General features: G+C 39.2%; 1 protein-coding gene across 3 annotated transcripts in view; it reads left to right on the forward strand.

Annotated features, from left to right (window-relative positions):
* Positions 1 to 454: 454 nt before the first annotated feature.
* Positions 455 to 20,291, forward strand: part of PHACTR1 (phosphatase and actin regulator 1) — a 485,326-nt gene continuing 465,489 nt past the window's right edge. The window contains exon 1 of one of the 3 annotated variants that reach the window (XM_059688650.1): positions 455 to 736. In XM_059688650.1, the coding sequence (XP_059544633.1) occupies positions 625 to 736 (112 nt within the window). In that variant the 5' untranslated portion in view covers positions 455 to 624. The remainder of the gene's footprint in view (positions 737 to 20,291) is intronic. The other 2 variants (XM_059688648.1, XM_059688649.1) reach the window with 2 other exon arrangements.

Below are 20,291 nucleotides of genomic sequence, written 5' to 3' on the forward strand. Positions count from 1 at the left end.
TCCTCCATGGCCAATGGGGCCTGGGCTTACAGCCTAGTAGTAAGAAGTCCATGCAAGGAAAGCTGAGGCAGGTACCTCTGGCTGGGAACTCCTGTGGGTTAAGGAGACCCTGGTGTAGCTTGAAGAGCAGAGTAAGTGCATTTGGCGGGAGAGGGCATGGTGCTGACTGAGCATCTTTGCTTTGGAGTCTTCTCTTTCGCATCAGCCTGTCTGTGCCAAGAGCTGGGAATTGGCTGCGGGCAGGAGGCAGGGTGTCAGTCCCCAGCACTCGCCCGTTGGTCCAGCCTGGGAGAAGAGTTAGGGGGAGCCCTGGGCGCCAGCCAGAGGCAGCCTGCCTGATCTCTGCTCCAGTCCACAAATCCTTAACGGATTTTCTTTCTCTCCCCTCACCCTTTTCTCTCCTTTGCTCTTTCTTTCTCTCTCCTTCTTTCTTCCTTTCCCCCTCTTTTCCCCCTTTCCTCCCCATCCCCTTTCCCTTCCTCTCCCATCCCCCCTCTCCCCTCCCCCTCCGGGTGTGAGCCTCTTCCTTTCCCCTCCTCCCCTTTCCGCCTCTCTCCCTCTCTCTTCTCCTTCTCCTTTTCCCTCTCAGCTCGCCGGGCGACCCTGCTCCTGCCTCCCACCTTAATGGCGGCATCTTCGGAGGATGATATAGACCGGCGGCCCATCAGGAGAGTCCGCTCCAAGAGTGACACGCCGTACCTCGCGGAGGCCAGGATTTCCTTTAACCTGGGGGCAGGTAAGGACGACCCTCCAGCCTGCTCTCTCCCCACCAAGCTCCCCTTTCTACCTTCCTCCCCGCAGGCTGGCTCAGCCCCCTGCCCTCCTCCGGTGTCCGCTCCTGGCAATGCCCTCCCTTCTGCCCCCTTTCTGCCCAGCCCAGCCCAGAACCGGCTCGCTCACTCCCTCTCTTTGTGTCGCTGGTGCTGGTGCGAGGAGGGTGTGTGTAGGGGGCGGGTGGGGGGGGGGGGAGTGTGCACGCGCGCGTGCGCTGCAGAGGTGGGAAGGGTAGTGCGTGGAGCCCTACATTGCCCAGGAGTCACCCGCGGGGTTCCCCTTTCCAGGAAGAGTGCGGTCATTGATAACAATGACCGTAGTTATAACCTAGAGCTGGGTCAGGATGTCAGTGCGCTGGTGTGGGCTCTGCTGGTGAGGTTTGCTGGCGGGGCTACTCCAGGGTGGGTGGAACTTGCTGGTGACATTCAGACTCTGGTGATTTTGCCAGGTTGGTACCACTGCTGTGGTGTTGGAGTGGGGACAGGGGGCGCGGTTGACAGCTGGGAACAGGACTTTTTCCTTGCACCAAGCAGTTGGCAAGCAACCATTGTGATCATCATAATAGTATCATGGTCTGCAGGGTACATGTTAGGTGATTTGACTGGGTGTCACTGGAACTGGGGCGCGAAGTGACTCAGATGGAATTAAGTGAAAAGGGTAATTGAGGTAGTGGAGGGAGAGAAGGAAAGACGAAAGGGAAGGAAGGAAGAAATAAAGCAATAGAGAGGACTAAGGGATTCAGAGCGTCAACTTGCTTCAGTTTAGACCTCTCGGGGTTGCCTGAGAAGCACCCAGTGTCTGCTGACCCCACCGCTGCTACTGCTCCAGAGTCACGGGCAGACACCCCTCCCCCACCCCTTATTAGTCTGTGGTCACTATCACTGGGAAGAAGTTGTTCTCCACCAACTTCAGAGTGCTGCCTTTTTGAATGACCGCTAAGCCTCCACCCTAGCTGCGTCTCTTCCTTTCTAGAGTCCCTTAGTATTCCAGTAACTCCATGCAAAAGGAGGGCATTTCCCTGAAGACCCTCCTTCAAAGAAAGTTTAAAAACCAGATGATACCTTTTATGTAGGAAACTAAACCCTTTAAAATGGAACTGAATCAAAGTGTGTGTGCGCGCCCGCTCACACACTCTGATGTAGCAAAGAGGACCTTCAAATTATGTATATTTTACATACTATCAAGAAGTTTGGACCAAAAAAAGAAAAAAGAAAAACTCTGCATAGAGAAACAAGATGTGCTCGCTCAGCAACAATATCTTTATGACTGGAAGGATGGTAACCGGAAGTGCCAAAGTAGACAAGTTACTTAAAGTGTAATTTTCTTGCCTTGGTGATTTTGGTTTTCTAATCAAATGTTTCCTTGTTGCTCCTGAGCTGTGTACGTCTGGATTGGGGCTGGGGGAAAAGGGACTTTATTGGGGGAAGAGTTGGCAATGTTTGTGGTGTGCTGTACTGCCAAAGGTCTCACTGTGCAACTGTTAATCCTCTAGTTGCATGTTCCAGATTAAGGATAGAGTTGTGAAGGGTCTTGAAAAGGACTGGAAAGAGTTTCTTTCAAGACCAAGATTACTTTCCCACCCAGTGATATTAGGACTTATTCTGTTGACTCCTTTACTATCACACTCTGGGATATTGCCTTAGTGTCTTTGGGTATCACTGACTTACTGAAACCATTTTGCCACCAGATTAAACCCAGTGACTTGCAATCTTTTATTCTGGTTAAATTTCTCTGGTGGCCAATTAAAAGAATGGATTTTTCTGAAAGGATGTGTCTCCCTTTCGCCTGAAGGGGAAAAAAAAAGCCAAACAAGCTCCCAGGCGTTTTCATATGTCCCTTAGAATACCACTAAAAGCAAAGTGTCCAGAAGGACACCAGCAAAAGAGAAATTCAGTGGAGAGCATGGTAAGGTAGTAAAGGAGGGAGGGCAGTCCCCGGTGGGTCTTAGTTTAAGGGAGCTGTCCTTCCTCGGTGGTGCTGAAGAGGACTTCCTGACTGTGAGTTTATTGTAAGCTTGACAGCGGAGGGAGGGGTGCTCAGTCGCTGTGATGGAATCCCCTTGAAAATGCGGATGATCTGGCACCTAAAACTTCCCTATCCCTGCCCACTTAACGTTTGTCGTCTGTTTACTATGCCTCACGCCTACTACTCCACCGCTCAAATCAGGCGGTTTTGCTCTAATTTTGCGTTGGCTGCTCACTCCTGGGGCTTTATTTTCCAGCTGCGTTCTGTGGTTTCCTGACATAGTAAACTCTACTTGCAGATGTGTCTGTCCCTGATGTTTAAAGTAATTGTAACCCCCGGCTTAAAAAGCAAACAGCTTTGTTTATCTTCTTGAGCAGCAAGTTGTAATTAAACTATTAGTGTCCTTATCAGTGTTGCTGAGCAAAGGAGCCTGCACACTTGGGATAAACTACATAATTTGGGCATAGAGAGCATTTGTCTGTCTCTGAACACAATTTATATACAATTAAACAGGGAAGCTTTCATCTGCCCTTTCTTCCCACTTCCCTCCTACTCCCCAGTCACATTGTTTATTCTTTCCAGAGAAATTCCTTATTGGTTTAAACTACGTATGTTTAATATTTGCTTTCTAACACCCACTCATTATATATGCATCCATGTTTAATGTTTTATTGATTTAATAATGCTTCAAGATAATAATATATATGTACTCATTTTACTTGGATATCATGAAGTCATTTGGGGCATTTTGAATACTGATTAAATAGTTAAGAGCTTCTTCAACTTTACACTGTCCCTTATGATACTTAGTGCTATTATTTCAGAAATAACTCCAATAAATAATGAGTGTGTGAAGGACACACTCATTCACCTATAGTCCCAAGCCAGTCAAAGAATAGCACCTAAATATGGGTCTTTCATAACTTTATGAAGATATTAATTTAAAGCTCAGCCTAAATTGAGACAGTGGAGAACAATAATTTTCTGATTCATGACTTTTATTTTTCTAAAAGAGCCCCAATGCAAATATTAATAGATGATTGTTCACTAAAAAGATAGTATATAAGCTATAAAAAAATAAGTCTAGCCCTGGCTAGTTTGGCTCACTGGATATAGCGTCGGCCTGGGGACTGAAGGGTCCCAGGTTCGATTCCGGTCAAGGGCATGTACCTTGGTTGCGGGCACATGCCCAGTAGGGGGTGTGCAGGAGGCAGCTAATAAATGCTTCCCTCTGATCGATGTTTCTAAGTCTCTATCCTTCTCCCTTCCTCTCTGTAAAAAATCAATAAAATATATTTAAAAAAATAAGTCAGTGTATTTGCTAAAAGTTACCCAGACACATCAGACTTCATTTAAAACATTGGAAGAGTTGAATTTGAGAATTTCAGATGTGTTAATAGGACATTTTGTAACAGAAGAGTGTGTTCACACTATTAGTAGCAAGTTTTTCTAATTGTGTTCTCACTTACTAATGAACATCACTGACATTTTGCTTGTAAGAGCTTACCCTGCCTTATGAGGTCATTTATTCACTACATTAAAGAGAATGCAATGAAGAGTTGCAGCTCATCTGGCAGATACTTTCAATGAGCTAGTGTATTCTATTTTTCTGTATACTGACAGTATATAGAAGAGTATTCCATACATAGAAGATTCTGAAATGGAAAAGTGCTCCATAATTACACACCACAGTGGATGAAGTTGTTCTGGTAAATAGAGGATTTAAGCACATCTAAAATTTCTTAAAGGGATGTCAGAAGAAGAAAGGCTAATCATCTGATGCTTTAGGATTAAAACACAAACCAATATTAGTCACTTTTGAGAAAAGTAAGTTCTCTTCTAATCATCAGGAAGTTTAACCTTTTACCTTTTTTGACATTTCAGAATTGCTTTGTATGCTCAACCCTGTCATAAGCATCCTCCTTGGAAGGATATTTTTTAGTTCCTGATGTCACTCAAGGATTCCTGTTTCTATCTTCTATTGATCTCTCCCTCTCTTTTGGGCCCACAGAATAATGGCAGTGAAAATTGACTTACTCTTGCTCTGTAAGAATGGATGGGTCAGCCAGATTAAGTGATAAACTGAGTCTCAGGAGATCTCTTCCCCTTTTCCTGAGGTGAAAGACCTTTATTTCTTAGCTAAATTATGAAGGCCCATGATATTGAGAAGTGATAGTCCATGATGTGCTCTCATTACTTTGCCATGAGAGCTGTTCCTGGGCAAAACTGTGAATATTGTCATTGGAGAGCTAAGATTGTTTCACCAATCTAAGGGTCTTGGTAAGCATTCTCCTCCATTCTTTCACTGAAGAATGCCTATGTATTCCTCACAATATTTTGTTTATTTTTGGTACTGATTTCAAATGGAAAGATAATTGATCATATGGATCTGGCTTTTATTTTGTTGGCCAAAAATTCTTCTTTTAAGTATTGCTCTCACATTAAGTTGTCATAATAATCCAAGTAGCTGACCACATAGATGACCGGAGTCCCTACTACTAGGCTTTCTGGGGCTCTGCCCTCCTTTTGTACCATCATTAAAGCTAGCTAAACTGATCATCTCATTACATCATGCATTAAGGTGACACTAGTGAAGACCACTTCAGATAACATAAATAATATGAACAAGGTAGAGGGAAGTAAGTAATTAACACTGTGAAGAAATATAATTTGTTTGCTTCAAATATATAACTATAAGTATATGATATATAAGCCATGTTCATGAGACAAACACAAAATCTGTGTTGAGTGGTTAAATTTAGGATATTTTGCCTGGGAATTATTAATTTTTAAACATCTAAGTACTGTATTTACCATTTTCTTATGATGAAAGGATAAATTGTTTGTTCTGTCCTTATGTGTCAATATTATTTAATTTCATGAAAAACCATGGAGCTGTGTTTTAAATGGAAAATGTGAGGCAAGAATCAGAAGAACTTTATTTTAATGCATCTCTTCCACTAAGACAGTGGACAGGTCACTTAATCTTTCTGGGCTTGATTTTCTCAGCTCTAAGAGGAGAGATTTGGAATTTAAAATCTCTAAAACTCTATCCAGTAAAAAGTTTGTATAAGTAGCTGCTACTTCTAGCTCTAACTGTGCTATTAGAAACATATTATACCCTGATTTTACAAATCATCTTATTTATGGTATAAAACATATAGAATAGCATAATTACAATAATAATCAAGACATTTGATTTCAGCTAAGTTATGAAAATAACTTAGAGCTAATATATAACTTATAAGAGAACTAATATATATTTAAGGTATATTATATATACAATATCAATTAAAATAGTTGGAATATTCAGGGATTAGAATATTTCACATAGTTGATGCTCTATAAATATTTAACTGAATAAGGTATTGAAGAAATTTTAGCAAAAAATGGAGAGTGAGAACCCTAAATATTAATATGGTTCCCAATTAGCATTTAAGTCTATTAGCCTGTTCTCTTATATAATTAAAATGAAATGGGAATATAAGATCTATATTTTCCCTTTATTCCTTTAAATTGCTAAGGAGGATAAACATGTATACCAATTAACTAAATGGCAGGATTTAACCAAGCTACAATGTACCACTTTTCAATTGGCAGATAGAATAGTCCTAACTTCTAGGCATTGACTGTAAAATTTAGCCGTGAGCCACAAAAAACTATTTTTTCCTTTTTCTTTACAGGCATATAAGCTGACAGGAGCAAATAAACTATTGGTCAGAACAAGTTTAGCAAGTGCATATTAACACATTTTTATAATACAATTGAATACTAGGCAAAATATTTAAAATTACTTAAGGAGTTACTCTTTGAGATAAATTGCAACTTCAATTCATGATCATTATTTATTGTACAAGTACAAGAGTTAAAATTAAAATGGAAGAGAAGATAACTTGTAGAGCTGACTATTTTTATCCTTGACTTAATAAGATGAAAGGGGGGACATACATTATAGCCAGTGTGTTATGTTACACAAACAAAACAGGCTTGAAGGAATTGTTAACAGACATAACATTTTCCTCACTGTATAGTATAAGAAGAATTCAAGCACTTTTGTATTTTCTTTCATTACACTCCCCACCCACTTTGATAGGTGATAAAATTCATATCACTTTAGAGGGGGGGAAAGAGGGGGCCATGTTGATATTTTAATTGCTTTATTTTACAAGCCTTTTTTCATGTAATGAAGGATAGTTAAATAAAAGACAAAATCAATTTTATTGCCTTATTGAATGATGGTGGATTCACCTGATTTTCTAAACAGGTTATTGAAAGACAACAAAAATAATCTTCTTTTGATAGTAGTTATTTCACGCTTATGAAGGCAAGTGTTGTGTAAATGTCTGTAGGTTTTCTATTGATCTTCTCACCACATTTGTATGCCCTAAACTAACAATTCAGCAGAAGAATCTTTGAATAGTAAATATCTGTGCTATAATGGTAGAAATGAAGATTCAATACACATTTGGTTTTGAAACTATACTGAACTTTGTCAATATGCTACTTTGCCTTTTATAGACATAGAGAGCCTATTATTTCTGGATTCCTACCAATTAAAGAACAACTTTGTTTAATATTCAATCACAATTAAATCAAAAGTATAAGAAGAGCTTTGTTATTCTTGAATTTATTCTTATCCCATCTGAGCCATTTTTGGGGGGTGGTGGTGGAGGAAGGTGAGAAGAAATACTAATATAATAATGTTCATTCACTAAACAAATATTGAAAAATTAAATATGTATTAGACCATATTTTAGACACTTGGGATACATTGGCAATAAAAACAAACAACTTATTATTCTCATGAATTTTAACTTCTAAAAGTGTGTTATGGATAATAAACAATATAATATTTAAGTACATTGTATAGTATTTTAAGTTAAGAATTAAGGCCAAAGCAAAGAAAACTAAGAGTATAAGGCATGTGGAGGCAAAGAAAGGGGTGGATTTCAGGATAGGCAACATTGAGAAGAGGGAATTTGAACAAAGTTCCCCAGCGTAGGTGAGAGAGTAAGTCATGCCAATATGGGGTGCAGGACAGGGTGGGAGAGACCTGAGGGAAAGCAAGTATAAAGACTCTAAATCAAGAGTGTTCCCAGTATGTTCAAGACCTGTCAAGGAACCCAGTGAGGCTGAAGAGGAGTGAGTGTAAGGGAGGTGACAGGAGAGGAAATTCATGAGGGAGTGGGGACTACATCACATAGGGTCAGGTGGACCATGGCCAAGACTTCGGCTTTACTTAGTGAATGTGGAGCAATTCAGGGACTTGAGCATAAGAGTAACATGATCTGAATGAGATTTTAAAAGGGTCACTGGATCTACTATGTTAAGAACAGATGGCAGTGGAGCAATGAGGAAATGGAAGCTGACTTGGAAGTTGCTACAATAATGCAGAGAACTGGTGGTGGCTCAGCAGCATGGTACAGCAGAAGCAGTGGGAAGTGGTCAAACTTTGTATGTATTTGACTTTAATGATGGATTGGATGTGGGTTGTGTAAAAAGGAGAGGAGCAAGGAATAAGTACCTTAAAGGTTTGGCCTGAGCAACCAGAAGTATAGAAATGCTCTTTTGGGGCATGCATGGGGAAATGGTCAGAAGTTCAAATAAGGACATGTCAAGTGTAAGACATCTGTTACACATCCAATTGAAGGTATCAAATAAGTAGTTATACAAGTCTAAGGTTAAAAATGAGACCTGATCCTGAAATAAATATTTGAGTTGTCAACAGATATAGAAAATTTACTAACAACTGTGTCGAGGGCTTTTTAAGCATTTGCTCATTAATTCTTCATAATGACCCTATGAGATTGGCGTTATTATTACTTTCTTTATTTTATCCAGGTGGAAACTAAGTCACAGAGAGGTTAAATAACCTACTAAAGGTATTACAGCTAATAAGAGGAATAAGAGGAAGAATGGAGTTTGAATCGTGTTTTATGACTTCAAATCTATATTTTTAATGGCCATTATTTATTACAAGGAAACAAACATATTATCAGCTTTGTTATGAGATCACACTTCCAGCTGTATGTGCCTAAGGGAAGGAAAGAAATGGAACCAGGAATGCATTCTAGCTCAGTATTAAAAAAAAACTTGGTTAGGATTCACTGTAAGAAATGCACTTTATATCACCTCACATAACACACATTCATATTTATAATTGGAATAAAATATAGTTGACCATTGAACAACATGGGGTTATTTGACTAATGTATAGTCAAAAATCTGTGTAAAATCTATGACTCACCAAAAACTTTACTAAAATAGTATTACAGATAACATAAGTAGGCAATTAACATATATGTTGTGTGTTTTATATATTACATACTGTATTCTCACAACAAAGTAAGCCAGAGAAAATTTTAAAAATAATAAGATAAAAAATCATAGGAAGAGAAAGTAAATTTATAGTACTGTACATATTTATCGAAAAACTTTGCCTATAAGTGGACTTGTACAGTTAAAACCTGTGTTATTCAAGGGTCAACTGTATTCCTCAAAATACCCTTGTAAGGTACAAATGCATTCTGATGCTTTCTATGTTATCCTGTTTCATCCCTTCCCACTCCATTCCATTCTAACGAAGTTTAGTCACAAAAATGTTAATTATGATCCATCTAAATGATTTTATAACCCATAGTTTAAAAATATTACTTAATTGGTAGTTTCTCAGGGCTATTTCTTAATTCAGAAAATGTATTTACAAGGAAATCCCACTTTAGTACTATCCCACTAAGAGAAATTCATTCTCTTACCTGAGTCAAGGTGAAAGAGAAAAATCCCAGGGTGAGGGCCAACTTAGCGATTGGGTACAGTAGGCACAAAGTCCAGGCACACGATACATATAGAGGCTCATGAAAATGTCTTAATTTCTTTAAAGTCAAAAGTATAAATAAATATAATCCAGCCTGCTTCATATTGGTTTTATATCAATACAGCCATAAAATATAGTTTTTAATATTTTTTTATGGTAAAAGTAGCCTACAAAGGCAAAAGGACCACCCTGGCCAGGTGGCTCTATTTGTTGGAGCATCATCTCACACACTATCAAAGGTTTGGGTTTTCTTCCCAATCAGGGCACATTACTCATGTTGTGGGTTCCATCCCAAGTCAGGGCACATATGGGAGGCAAACAACCAATGATTTAATGTGTGTTTTTTTCTCTCTCTCCCTTCCTCAATCTCTAAAATCAATAAAAAACATATCCTTGGATGAGGATAAAAAGAAAAAGGCAAAAGGACCTAGAACCCACACAAGTTATAATGCAGCCCTGTGAAGAGTGGGGAAATAAGAAGTGAGAAAGAACTCTCTCTTTTTTGAGGTAGTGCAGTAATTATGAGGATATACTCTAGCACCAGACTTACCAGGTTTGAATCTCTACTTTTTCACCTCCTATATGTGTGAACTTGGGCAAGACATTAAACCTCTCCCTACCTCAGTTTTCTCACCTGTAAAAAGGGACCTGTAATGGTAAGGTTTGTTTTGAAGGACAAATAATTTATCAAATACAGAAACATAGAATAATGCTTGTCACGTAATGAATAATCATTATACAAAGTGGAGAATGAGCTCCATTGTATTTCTGTGTTCTACTTCAAAGGTGTTCTATTCTTCCAAGATTATACAAAAAAAAAAAAAAAAGCTTTCTTCTAGTTACCACATCTTACAAGATCAAATGAGGTACAAATTGAGAAAATACTACATAAAAAACTAATTTTCTTAGTTAAATTTTACCCCCATTCAATCCCTCTTGCTTATGCTACAGGATAAATACGATCAGCCCCAAATTAGAAAGTCACCCTCAGACTCTGAAAGTTAAATAAATCTACATTAAGAATAGTTTATCCTCTGTCTAGACTTGAATAAATCAAATGGCCATGTGGAATTGGCCACATGGAGAAGAATAACCAACTGGACTTTCCAACAGTCCTCTGAACTTGGAGGAGGTGTTGTGAACAAAGGGTGTAAAAAGAAGAGCAGAGAAAGAGCTATAGGGAGAAACAGGGAGGTAGGCAAAAAGGGAAGGGGAAAGAGGGGACACACAACTTTCATCTGTGTAGCTCAGAAAAGTACATAAATCTGAATCTGCTACTTATGAGCTGAATCATCTCAGAATCTTTGAAACTTATAGCATGCAGATAACACTGGGACTAATTTTCATTGTTACTTGAAGGACCAAATGTGAACACGCTTTACCAACAGCCAAGTGCTATACAAAGACAAGAAACAGATGTGGTCTAGTGAATCAGACAGCTTTAAATGTCTAGCTCTGGCTGGGCCAGAGTGGCTCCGTTGCTTGAGTATTGTACTGTGTACCAAAAGGTTGTGGGTTTGATTCCTATCAGGGCATATATGGAAGGCAACCGATCAATGTTTCTCTCTTCTCTCTCACATCAATGTTGTGTTCTCTCTCTCTCTCTCTCTCTCTCTCTCTCTCTCTCTCTCTCTCTCTCTCTTTCTCTCCTCCCTCCCTCCCTCTTTCTCTCCCCCCCTCCCTCTTTCTAAGCATATCCTCAGGTAGGGATTATAAAAAAAGAAATGTCTAGCTTTGGCACAAAACACAAGACTGAAAATGTGAAAAATAGACTAATTCCACCTAAAATGTTGTCTTTGCCATGGTCAAAAATTTAACACAGCCTAATAGTCCAGTAAAACTAAATACAGCATCTACCAATTGATAAATGTAGGTTATATTCATGCCTCCACTGTCAACTCTCATCACTATGAAATGTGGTCACTTTAGGATGTTATCATCCATTCATAAGAGACAAAGGTTTTGAATTTTTATGAGTGTTTGGGAATTGCAGAAATGTTTAACTTCTTTTTTTAAAAAATATATTTTATTGATTTTTTACAGAGAGGAAGGGAGAGGGATAGAGAGTTAGAAACATCGATGAGAGAGAAACATTGATCAGCTTCCTCCTGCACACCTCCTACTGGGGATGTGCCCGCAACTAAGGTACATGCCCTTGGCCGGAATCGAACCTGGGAACCTTGAGCCAAACCGGTTATGGCAAAATAATTAACTTCTAAGTGCAGTCCCAGCCTCACATCACTTCAACTTTTCACTTGATAACAGTGCCTGAGATGGTACTGTCATTTTGAAGCTAAAAGAATTACTGGCCAATGCCAAGTGGTTTGGCCTTAGGCAGACAGCCAATTAACCAGGTCCATCCCTATTTTTTTCAGTCTCTTCCCTTTTCTTTACCCTGTTCCCCGAGAATGCCCTACCTTTTTTTTTTTTTTTTTAACTTTAAGGAAACACAACCAGAGGTTTCAGGCAAAACCTTCATTTGTGAGAGAGAGAGTGGCCTAAATGCCCCCTGGGGATCCGCGGAAGTCTAGGCCTGCTCTTTACCTCCCACTAAAACCATAGGGTCACACAGTTTGCACAGCTGTGGAGTCACTTGCCCTGTGCTCACTCCAGACCTCGCACCACGCTGCCTTCCAGCAACATGCTGGCCATAACTGCTCATGACTGACTGTAATCAGCTAAGGGCAACAATTTCAATGAAAAAAGTGCTTTATACCAGCAGTTCTGGCATATTACTCAGAGCAACAACTTTTTGTTGTTGTTGTTAATCCTCACCTGAGGCTATTTTTTCCATTGATCCTTTTTTTTTTTTTTTTTTTTTTAAGAGAGAGAATGGACTGGTAGAGACTAAGAGAGGAGAGAGAGAGAGAGAGGGAGAGAGAGAGAGAGAGAGAGAGAGAGAGAGAGAGAGAGAGAGAGAGAACATTGATGTGAAAGAGGCACATTGATTGGTTGGCTCGACCAGGGCCAGTGATCAAGCCTGCAACAGAGGTACATGCCCTTGACTGGGAATCAAACTACAACCCTTTAGTCTACAGGTTGATGCTCTAACCATTGAGTGAACTGGCTAGGGCTAGGAACACTTTCTTCTTCAATGTGCTCAACTAAAATAGAAAAGGCAGAAACAAAATTATGAGTAATTAGGTTTTTACTTTATTTTTAGTCTTCAAGTTTTACAGTTTGGCAGCTCCTCCTAAGCTATGGATTTTATTCACATAAATGCAAAAAATGTTAGCCAATACCTAGGTCTGGAGTCCATGATGGGTAATGCAGACCACACCAAATTTTGGAATTTGATTCTCCATTGTGCACAACTTATACTACATGATTTTCATGAGGGTATTTTACTGAATTTTGATGTAAAAGGATATTTGATTAACAGACTGGAAGCAAATTAAGTGCTTGATACCTTGTTACAATTTTACAAAAATTCACCATGACTAAATCTTTATTCAAATTGTAAAATGCCTGAGGTAGTTTTCCTTTATCTGCTCATGTAAGAAGTTCGTTTTAAATAGGCAGGAATAAATCGTTAGTGTGGTTTCTGACCTTTTAGCAAAGGCGGTACCTATTCATCATGTATCATTCAATTCTCACCACAAAAATCCTCCCCATTTAATGAAGCAACCAGACAGCATGGTCAGTGGTCACTGTAAATGATGCTTGGTTTGCTGTTTAGTTGACTTGAAAATTCTTTGTTCCTCTCAGTTCATTCATATGTTTGCATGTACTTGTTCAGGTCATATTCTTTCAGGTATCTTAAGGACATTCTATTTCTGGAGATGAAAGGTTTGCTATTATTTTTCTTGTCCAAGACAATCTGAATCAAATTGTGTCACCACTTGTCTTACAGATGGCAACCACATAAATGGGAGTATGTGTTAAGCATAAGGCACCTAGGACCATCCATAACAATAAACCATGTCAACCCAAAGTAAGCTCAAATCAGCTTTAAACTCACTTCATTGGCCTCTAGGTTACAGCTCATATAATATGGTCTGTATGGACAATTTCAGCTGTAAAGTTACCTCGTAAAGAAATATATCACCTACAGAGTCCTCGCATAGACCCAATTTTAGGAACAAGTCCACAGAGTTATAGCTATGAGGATTTGTGTTCTATCTCCTCCTTGGTTCTACTTATTAAAGACACTGAAGTGGAAATAGTGAAGTGGGAAGAAAACAAAGACTGAATTTAACCAAGACAGAAAAGGCTGGCATAATCACTCAGATGTAACCCTAGTTCTCTCTTATCGCTGTATTTCCTGCCTCATTTATTATAGGTGATTTATAAGCAGGAATTTTGTACATAAATATATATACACTATCAATATCTTATTGACATATTTGGACAAAATTCTGCATGATTTATTTGAAAGTATTAGTTGGTTATGTATTTTATATTCAATTCAATAAGGAAGAGCTTTGGTGGCAAGTGGCACAGAGCAAAATAACAATAAAATACATTGTTAATTAATAATTAATAAAACTATATTGTTGGGGAAATAATCTAATTGTGAAAGATATGATTCCTTTTCACCTTATACCAAGACCAAAAGGTATTGATATTAAATTTGTTATCCCACACAAAGTTGAAAAGAGATTGCATGTTATAATGAAAAGGCCTAACTAATGAACAGAAATAGATACAGAGACAGAGCAGCATTGAACAGACTGTCAAACTACAGCAGGAAGGCTGGGGAGGTTTGGGGAGGGCAGGAGCGGGGTGTAAGAGATCAACCGAAGGACTTGTATGCATGCATATAAGCATAACCAATGGATATAAGACACTGGGGGGTAGGGGAGGCTAGGGGAATGTCAAGGGGCGGGGGGAAAGGAGACATATGTAATACTCTTTGTAATACTTTAAGCAATAAAATAAAAATAAAATAAAATAAAATAATAAAATAAAATAAAATAAAAAAGAAAAGGCCTAAAAAGGACAAAGATGTTAAGGTTAAAGTAAAAGCTTTTCTGCAGCCAAGACTCCTCCTTCAGAACCGGGGGGAAATAAGTAGCATGTTATGGCAACTAGTGCACCGGTTCAAATATTTAGTGCATTTAATGCAGCTGGGAAAACACACTCAGCAACACTGGTGTGTATTAAAGCTAGTGTAATTTTCTTTCCAGTTGCTTGTTCCCTGTGCACTTTATTCTATCAATCTCTAGAAACCTCAAATACAGTCCGATAACCACAGTGCATCTTGAACGCATTCTAGTGTCTTTTCTAAATTATAACTGGTTTCATCTCTCTTGTACTTGGTCTTTAGTGACCTAAGGGAAAATAACTGTGCTGTGTTGTTTGTGTGGGCTCATAAGAACAGAACATTTTCCCGTAAGTCCTCAGTTTCCATAAACCTGTTGCTGAGGTTCAATTACTTTCCTCCCCTGAGTGGGAGAACAGTTTCAAGCCTCAGGTTCACATAATTTCTCCCATTACATTCCTGGCTCTGACTCGTGTTAGAATTAAATGCCTTCCTGTGATGAAGGTCTAGAGGCATATAGTTAGGAGGAGATAAAGTACAGTGGCAAGTAATAGGTAGAACTCCAGCCTTCCCAGAGATAAACTGCCTGAAGGGCCCACTGGTTTGTATTACATCATCATACAAAAAGGAGAAAAATTTCTGGGGATTATTGGTTCACACGAGAATCTCTGCTGAGGCAATGGTATAATCACCATTCTGACCACACTCAAAGCATTGCCCATAGAGGGATAAGCAGGACCTGTGTCAGTCAGACCTGGATATAAAGTCTGACTCAGTGGGGCCATTGTAGGTCAAGGTTACTATTTAATGGTCTTCCGTTTTTGTTTTTGTTTTTAATATATTTTTATTGATTTCAGAGAGGAAGGAAGAGTGAGAGAGACAGAAACATCAATGATGAGAGAGAATCATTGGTTGGCTGCCTCCTGCATGCCCCACACTGGGGATTGAGCCCGCAACCTGGTCATGTGCCCTGACTGGAATCGAACCTGTGACCCTTCAGTCTGAAGGCCGACGCTCTATCCACTGAGCCAAGCCAGTTAGGGCGGTTACTATTTTTATGAACTTTAGCTTGCTTACCTAAAAAAAGGGGAATCCTCATTTAGCATAGCTGTTGTGGGAATTACATGAAGGGGGGATATATAGCAACCTGGCATAGTAGCTGCTCAATAACCACCTTTCAAATGTGTCAAGCAAGAAACATACTCAATTTAGTTTATTAACATAATATCTTGATGTCTCATCACAGTGACAATTATGTTATTCGTTTACCAAAACCTGCTTATAAAAACCTGAACAAAATTTTAGAAAAATAGAGGATGAATTGTTATTGTTTATTCTGACTCATTTTATTAAATATCAATATAATCAAGTGTTCATCAAAGGCCTTCTGCTACATGCTCAACATGGATTTAACAGTTTTAACAACAACCAAATCCATCTGTCAGAACATTAACGTCCACTGAACCCCAAGCTTTAAGGGAAGGGACCAAATCTGCCTTATCCATCCCCGAATCCTCGGGGCTAGCATAAGGCATGGCCCATATGAGGTGTTCAAAAAGTACTTGTCAAGTGAAGAAATGTATCAGGGCAGTGACCCTTTGCTTATGGGCTCCTCTTTATACCAAACTTACTGGATTTCTTCTTCATATTTTTAAAAAGGACTTTATTTTTTGCATTTTAAAATATTTTATTGAGATATAATTAACATAACACTAAGTTTAAGGTGTGCAATGTGTTGATAAAGGAACATTTTTTTTAAAGTTCAGTTTTAGGTTCACAACAATTGAAAGGAAGGCAAAGAGATTGCCCATATATCTCCTTCCCTATAGTCTCCCCCAATTTTGACACCCCCCACCAGAGTGGCGTATTTATTACAATTGATGAACCTACATTGACATGTCATTATCCCCCAAAGTCCATAGTTGACCTTAGGGTTCACTCTTGGTGGTGTACTTTTTACACATTTGGTCAAATGTATGCCATATATCCATCACTATAGTAACATAGAGCATTTTCACTGCCCTAAAAACCCCTCATGATCTCCTTATTCATCTCTCCTGCCACTCCCTGGCAACCACTGATCTTTTTATTGTCCTTATAGACTTTTCCAGAATGTCATATAATTGGAATCATACAGTATGTAATGAAAGAAGATTGGCTTCTTTCACTTATATGCATTTAAGGTTCCTTTTTGTCTTTTCATAGCTTGATGGCTCATTGTTTTTTAGTACTGAATAACATTCCGTTGTTTCTATATATCACAGTTTATCCATCCACCGACTGAAGGACATTTTGGTTGTTTCCAAGTTTTGGCAACTATGCTGTTTACATCTGTGTGCAGGTTTTTGTGTGCACATAGTTTTTAACTCTTTTGAGTAAATGCAAAGAAGTGCAATTGTTGGGAGTATATTTAGTTTTGTAAGAAACCACCAAACTGCCTTGGAAAGTGGCTGTACTATTCTGCATTCCCACCAGCAATGAACGAAAGTTCCTCCTCTTCATGTTTGAGTAATGCCCATAAACATTTTCACATATCCGGTCCTTGTTTTTTTCTAAAGATTTCTGTTAGTAGAACCTTTAGAGCAAGGTGGCAAACGTATCCCCTCCAAGCAGCAGTATTTTCTTTTGTTGTTGTTGTTGTTGTTGTTGTTGTTGTTGTTGTTGTTGTTACAGAGAGAGGGAATGGAAGGGATGGGGAGAGACAGAAAAATCAAAAGGGACACATCGTTTGGTTGCCTCCTGCATGCGCCCGAACCAGGGCCCAGAGGTGAGCCTGACTGGAATCGAACCCACAATCCTTCAGTCCGTGGTCTGATGCTCTGACTGCAGAGCCAAACTGGCTAGGGCCAAACAATGTGTGTGTGTGTGTGTGTGTGTGTGTGTGTGTGTGTGTGTGTGTGTGTGTATGTTTTTAGCTGAACTATAGAAACTGACATCATGATGACACAATCATGGGAGCCTCCACATTACATAGTTCTGAAAACTATACGTAAATTTTATAAAAATAAATCTTACTGAAATAGGAATAAGGTGCTCTCTGTTTGTGACCAGCTTTATCTTCAAATTCTTAGAGTGTAAACTTGGACTCACTGGAATTTTTTATTTAATTCTGAAGTCATACTCAGGCTGCTTGAAAAATTCAGAAAGCTCTGTGGTCCCCAAAAAGAGAAAAAAGAAGTAGGAGGGAAATTCCCCAGAATCTAGACACTTAAAAATAGCTCAGTTCCAGAGGTGTTTTGGAGCCAGCAGCTCATATTGGTTGTGAGAGCCAATGAGGCGCATCTCTTCCCAACTCCACATTCAGGACATCACATAAAGTCGGCCCTGGGGGAGCACTGACACCAAGGAAATCAGTGAACACTGCTGTGAATTAGAACTTTTTCAGAAAGCTGGTTTCACAGAGTTAAGTCTGACATTTGATGGACAAACTCTAAGCACCATCTAAGTTTGTGTGTGTGTGTGTGTGTGTGTGTGTGTGTGTGTGTGTGTGTGTACTGCTATGTCTGTGTGGTTTGGGGGTGTTTTATTAGATATTTAAAATATTAAAGGAGCCCAGCTGATGTGACCCTGTGGTTGAGCAATGACCTATGAACTGGGAGGTCCCGGTTTCATTCCCTGTCAGGACACATGCCTGGGTTTCAGGCTTCATCCCCAGTGGGGAGCGTGAAGCAGGCAGCCAATCAATTATTCTCTCTCTTTGATGTTTCTCTCTTTTTCCCTCTCCCTTCTTTTCTGAAATAAATAAAAATATATTTTAAAAAATATTAAAGAAAAAGTAACAGAATGGTTTAGCTTGACCAATTTAATTTGACCACTTAACTTTCAAAGGTTTATTTACTTCAAAGGTAATGTGTTAATGGGTAAAATTATTATTGCTACATGTTCTTTTAATATGGAAAAATCAATATGGCTAAGGTAAAGAATATAAGTTTGTCTTGAAAATAGGATTTCATCTTTAGACTCGATATAAATATGTCTGATACCAATATTTAGAAAATATTTTATCACCTTACATGGTACTTGGGACACTTATGAAGAAGAAAGTGGATTTTTTTTTCAGTTTATTCAGCACTAAAAACAAGTTGGTCACATTCCAATATAGTCTGCAGCATTTCCACCTTTCCCATCTAATGCTACTGTAATACATTCACTCTGTTTGGAATTCATTTTCAATCAAATAAGTGGTGAATTGGGTGTAATGTCCCTATACCAGTCTTGGCAACTGGAGAGGTGCATCTTGAAGCAACAAGGGAACAGCTATTTAAGCTTCTCCCAGCCTATCTGTCCTTAGCACAATCGCTTAACTACATCAGAATAAAAATATTAAAAAGTCATCACAGGTCGGCCTTTCGAAGAGAGCCTTTTAAAATTACACTTTAGCGTCTGCAGGTCACACATGTTTTTCAAGGAGCAGAAAGAAAGTTTTGCTGCTGTTGTTATTGTTTTCTGAATAATTGTCTACTTACAGTAAATGAAGCTGGAGAAGGAATGAGATTCCCAGAGGAGCTGTAGGGAATTTGAACAACCTCCTATACACTCTTTTCTTTCCTTTTAAAATGTGATTCAAATGACAATCATAAAGGAGTGCATGTCCATAAACTAAGAAACCAAATTGGAATTCTGCGTCATGCCTAAGGGCAGTATAAACTAATAAATGAGGGTATTTGCTCTCTTGGTGTATTTTAAAGCTCCCCAGTTCATTTGTGGGCATTCTGACATAGAAAAGAAAATGTATATAGGAATTCAGAATGAGGGGTCACTAAGAAAATGGTCTAAGGGTGGAGAATGCTAAGAAAAAATGACAAGACATAATTAAAATGTATTAATACACCCTATTGGAATTACTTTGATATATTCTAACTGAATACATGAATAGCAGAAAGTGTTAATGTGCATGGCCCATACATAATTGGATAATGGGCTTGGTGTTTTTATTTTGATGTAGAAAGGGAAACTTGGTGCATTGGGACAATAGATTTGTCAGTGGGGAACTGGAATTGCCGGATTCTGACATCTTTGATGTGACTAGGTACAGCATCACCTGTTTCTATAGAGACAATTACTTTGTGATCAAACCCTTTTCAGGGAACAGATCCTGGGAAGAACACTCATCACCATCAAACCCCTGTTGGGCAAAAGCTCCTGAGAAAAGATTGGATTTTACCTCCTTTTAGGTAAAATGTAGGATGAATTAGTATGTAGGGCCAGGAATTTTTCACCTTCTTTTTCTTTTTGATAAAGGACTGTGTTCTGATCTTGGTTTGGGTGGGGTCTGTGGGTTAGACCATGGACTATGGTGTCTGGCCCCTGGGTTTGCACCTCCCCCCCACCACTTCCAGCCTTCCCTAAGTATTGGAGTGTGAGTTTGTTGATGAGCCCCTCTATGGCTTTCTTCTTTTGCAATAAATCAGGGACAAGAATAGCATTTGTTTTATAGTTATGGGGATTAGATAAGGCAATATGTGTGAAGCTCTTAAAGAGTTTCTGATACATAATAAGCACTTAGCAAATGTGCGCTGGTATTATTAGTAGGAGCTGCTGGCCCAGTCAGCCCAGGATGCTAATAAGCGTTTAGAGACACAGCACCTGCTGAGACCAGAGCAGCAGACAGACTCCAAGAGCACAGCCAGCTGGCTCATCAGTGAGCTCCCTCTGCGAGTTGAGGCTTTCGCTTGCCCCTCCCCCCTCCTTCTGCACAGATCTGCTTAGAGGCTCAGAAGAAAACCTCTTTAACCCCCTAGGTCAAGCATTGGC

Source organism: Myotis daubentonii, chromosome 3 (genome assembly GCF_963259705.1).
Source record: "Myotis daubentonii chromosome 3, mMyoDau2.1, whole genome shotgun sequence".
NCBI classification, from domain to species: domain Eukaryota; kingdom Metazoa; phylum Chordata; class Mammalia; order Chiroptera; family Vespertilionidae; genus Myotis; species Myotis daubentonii.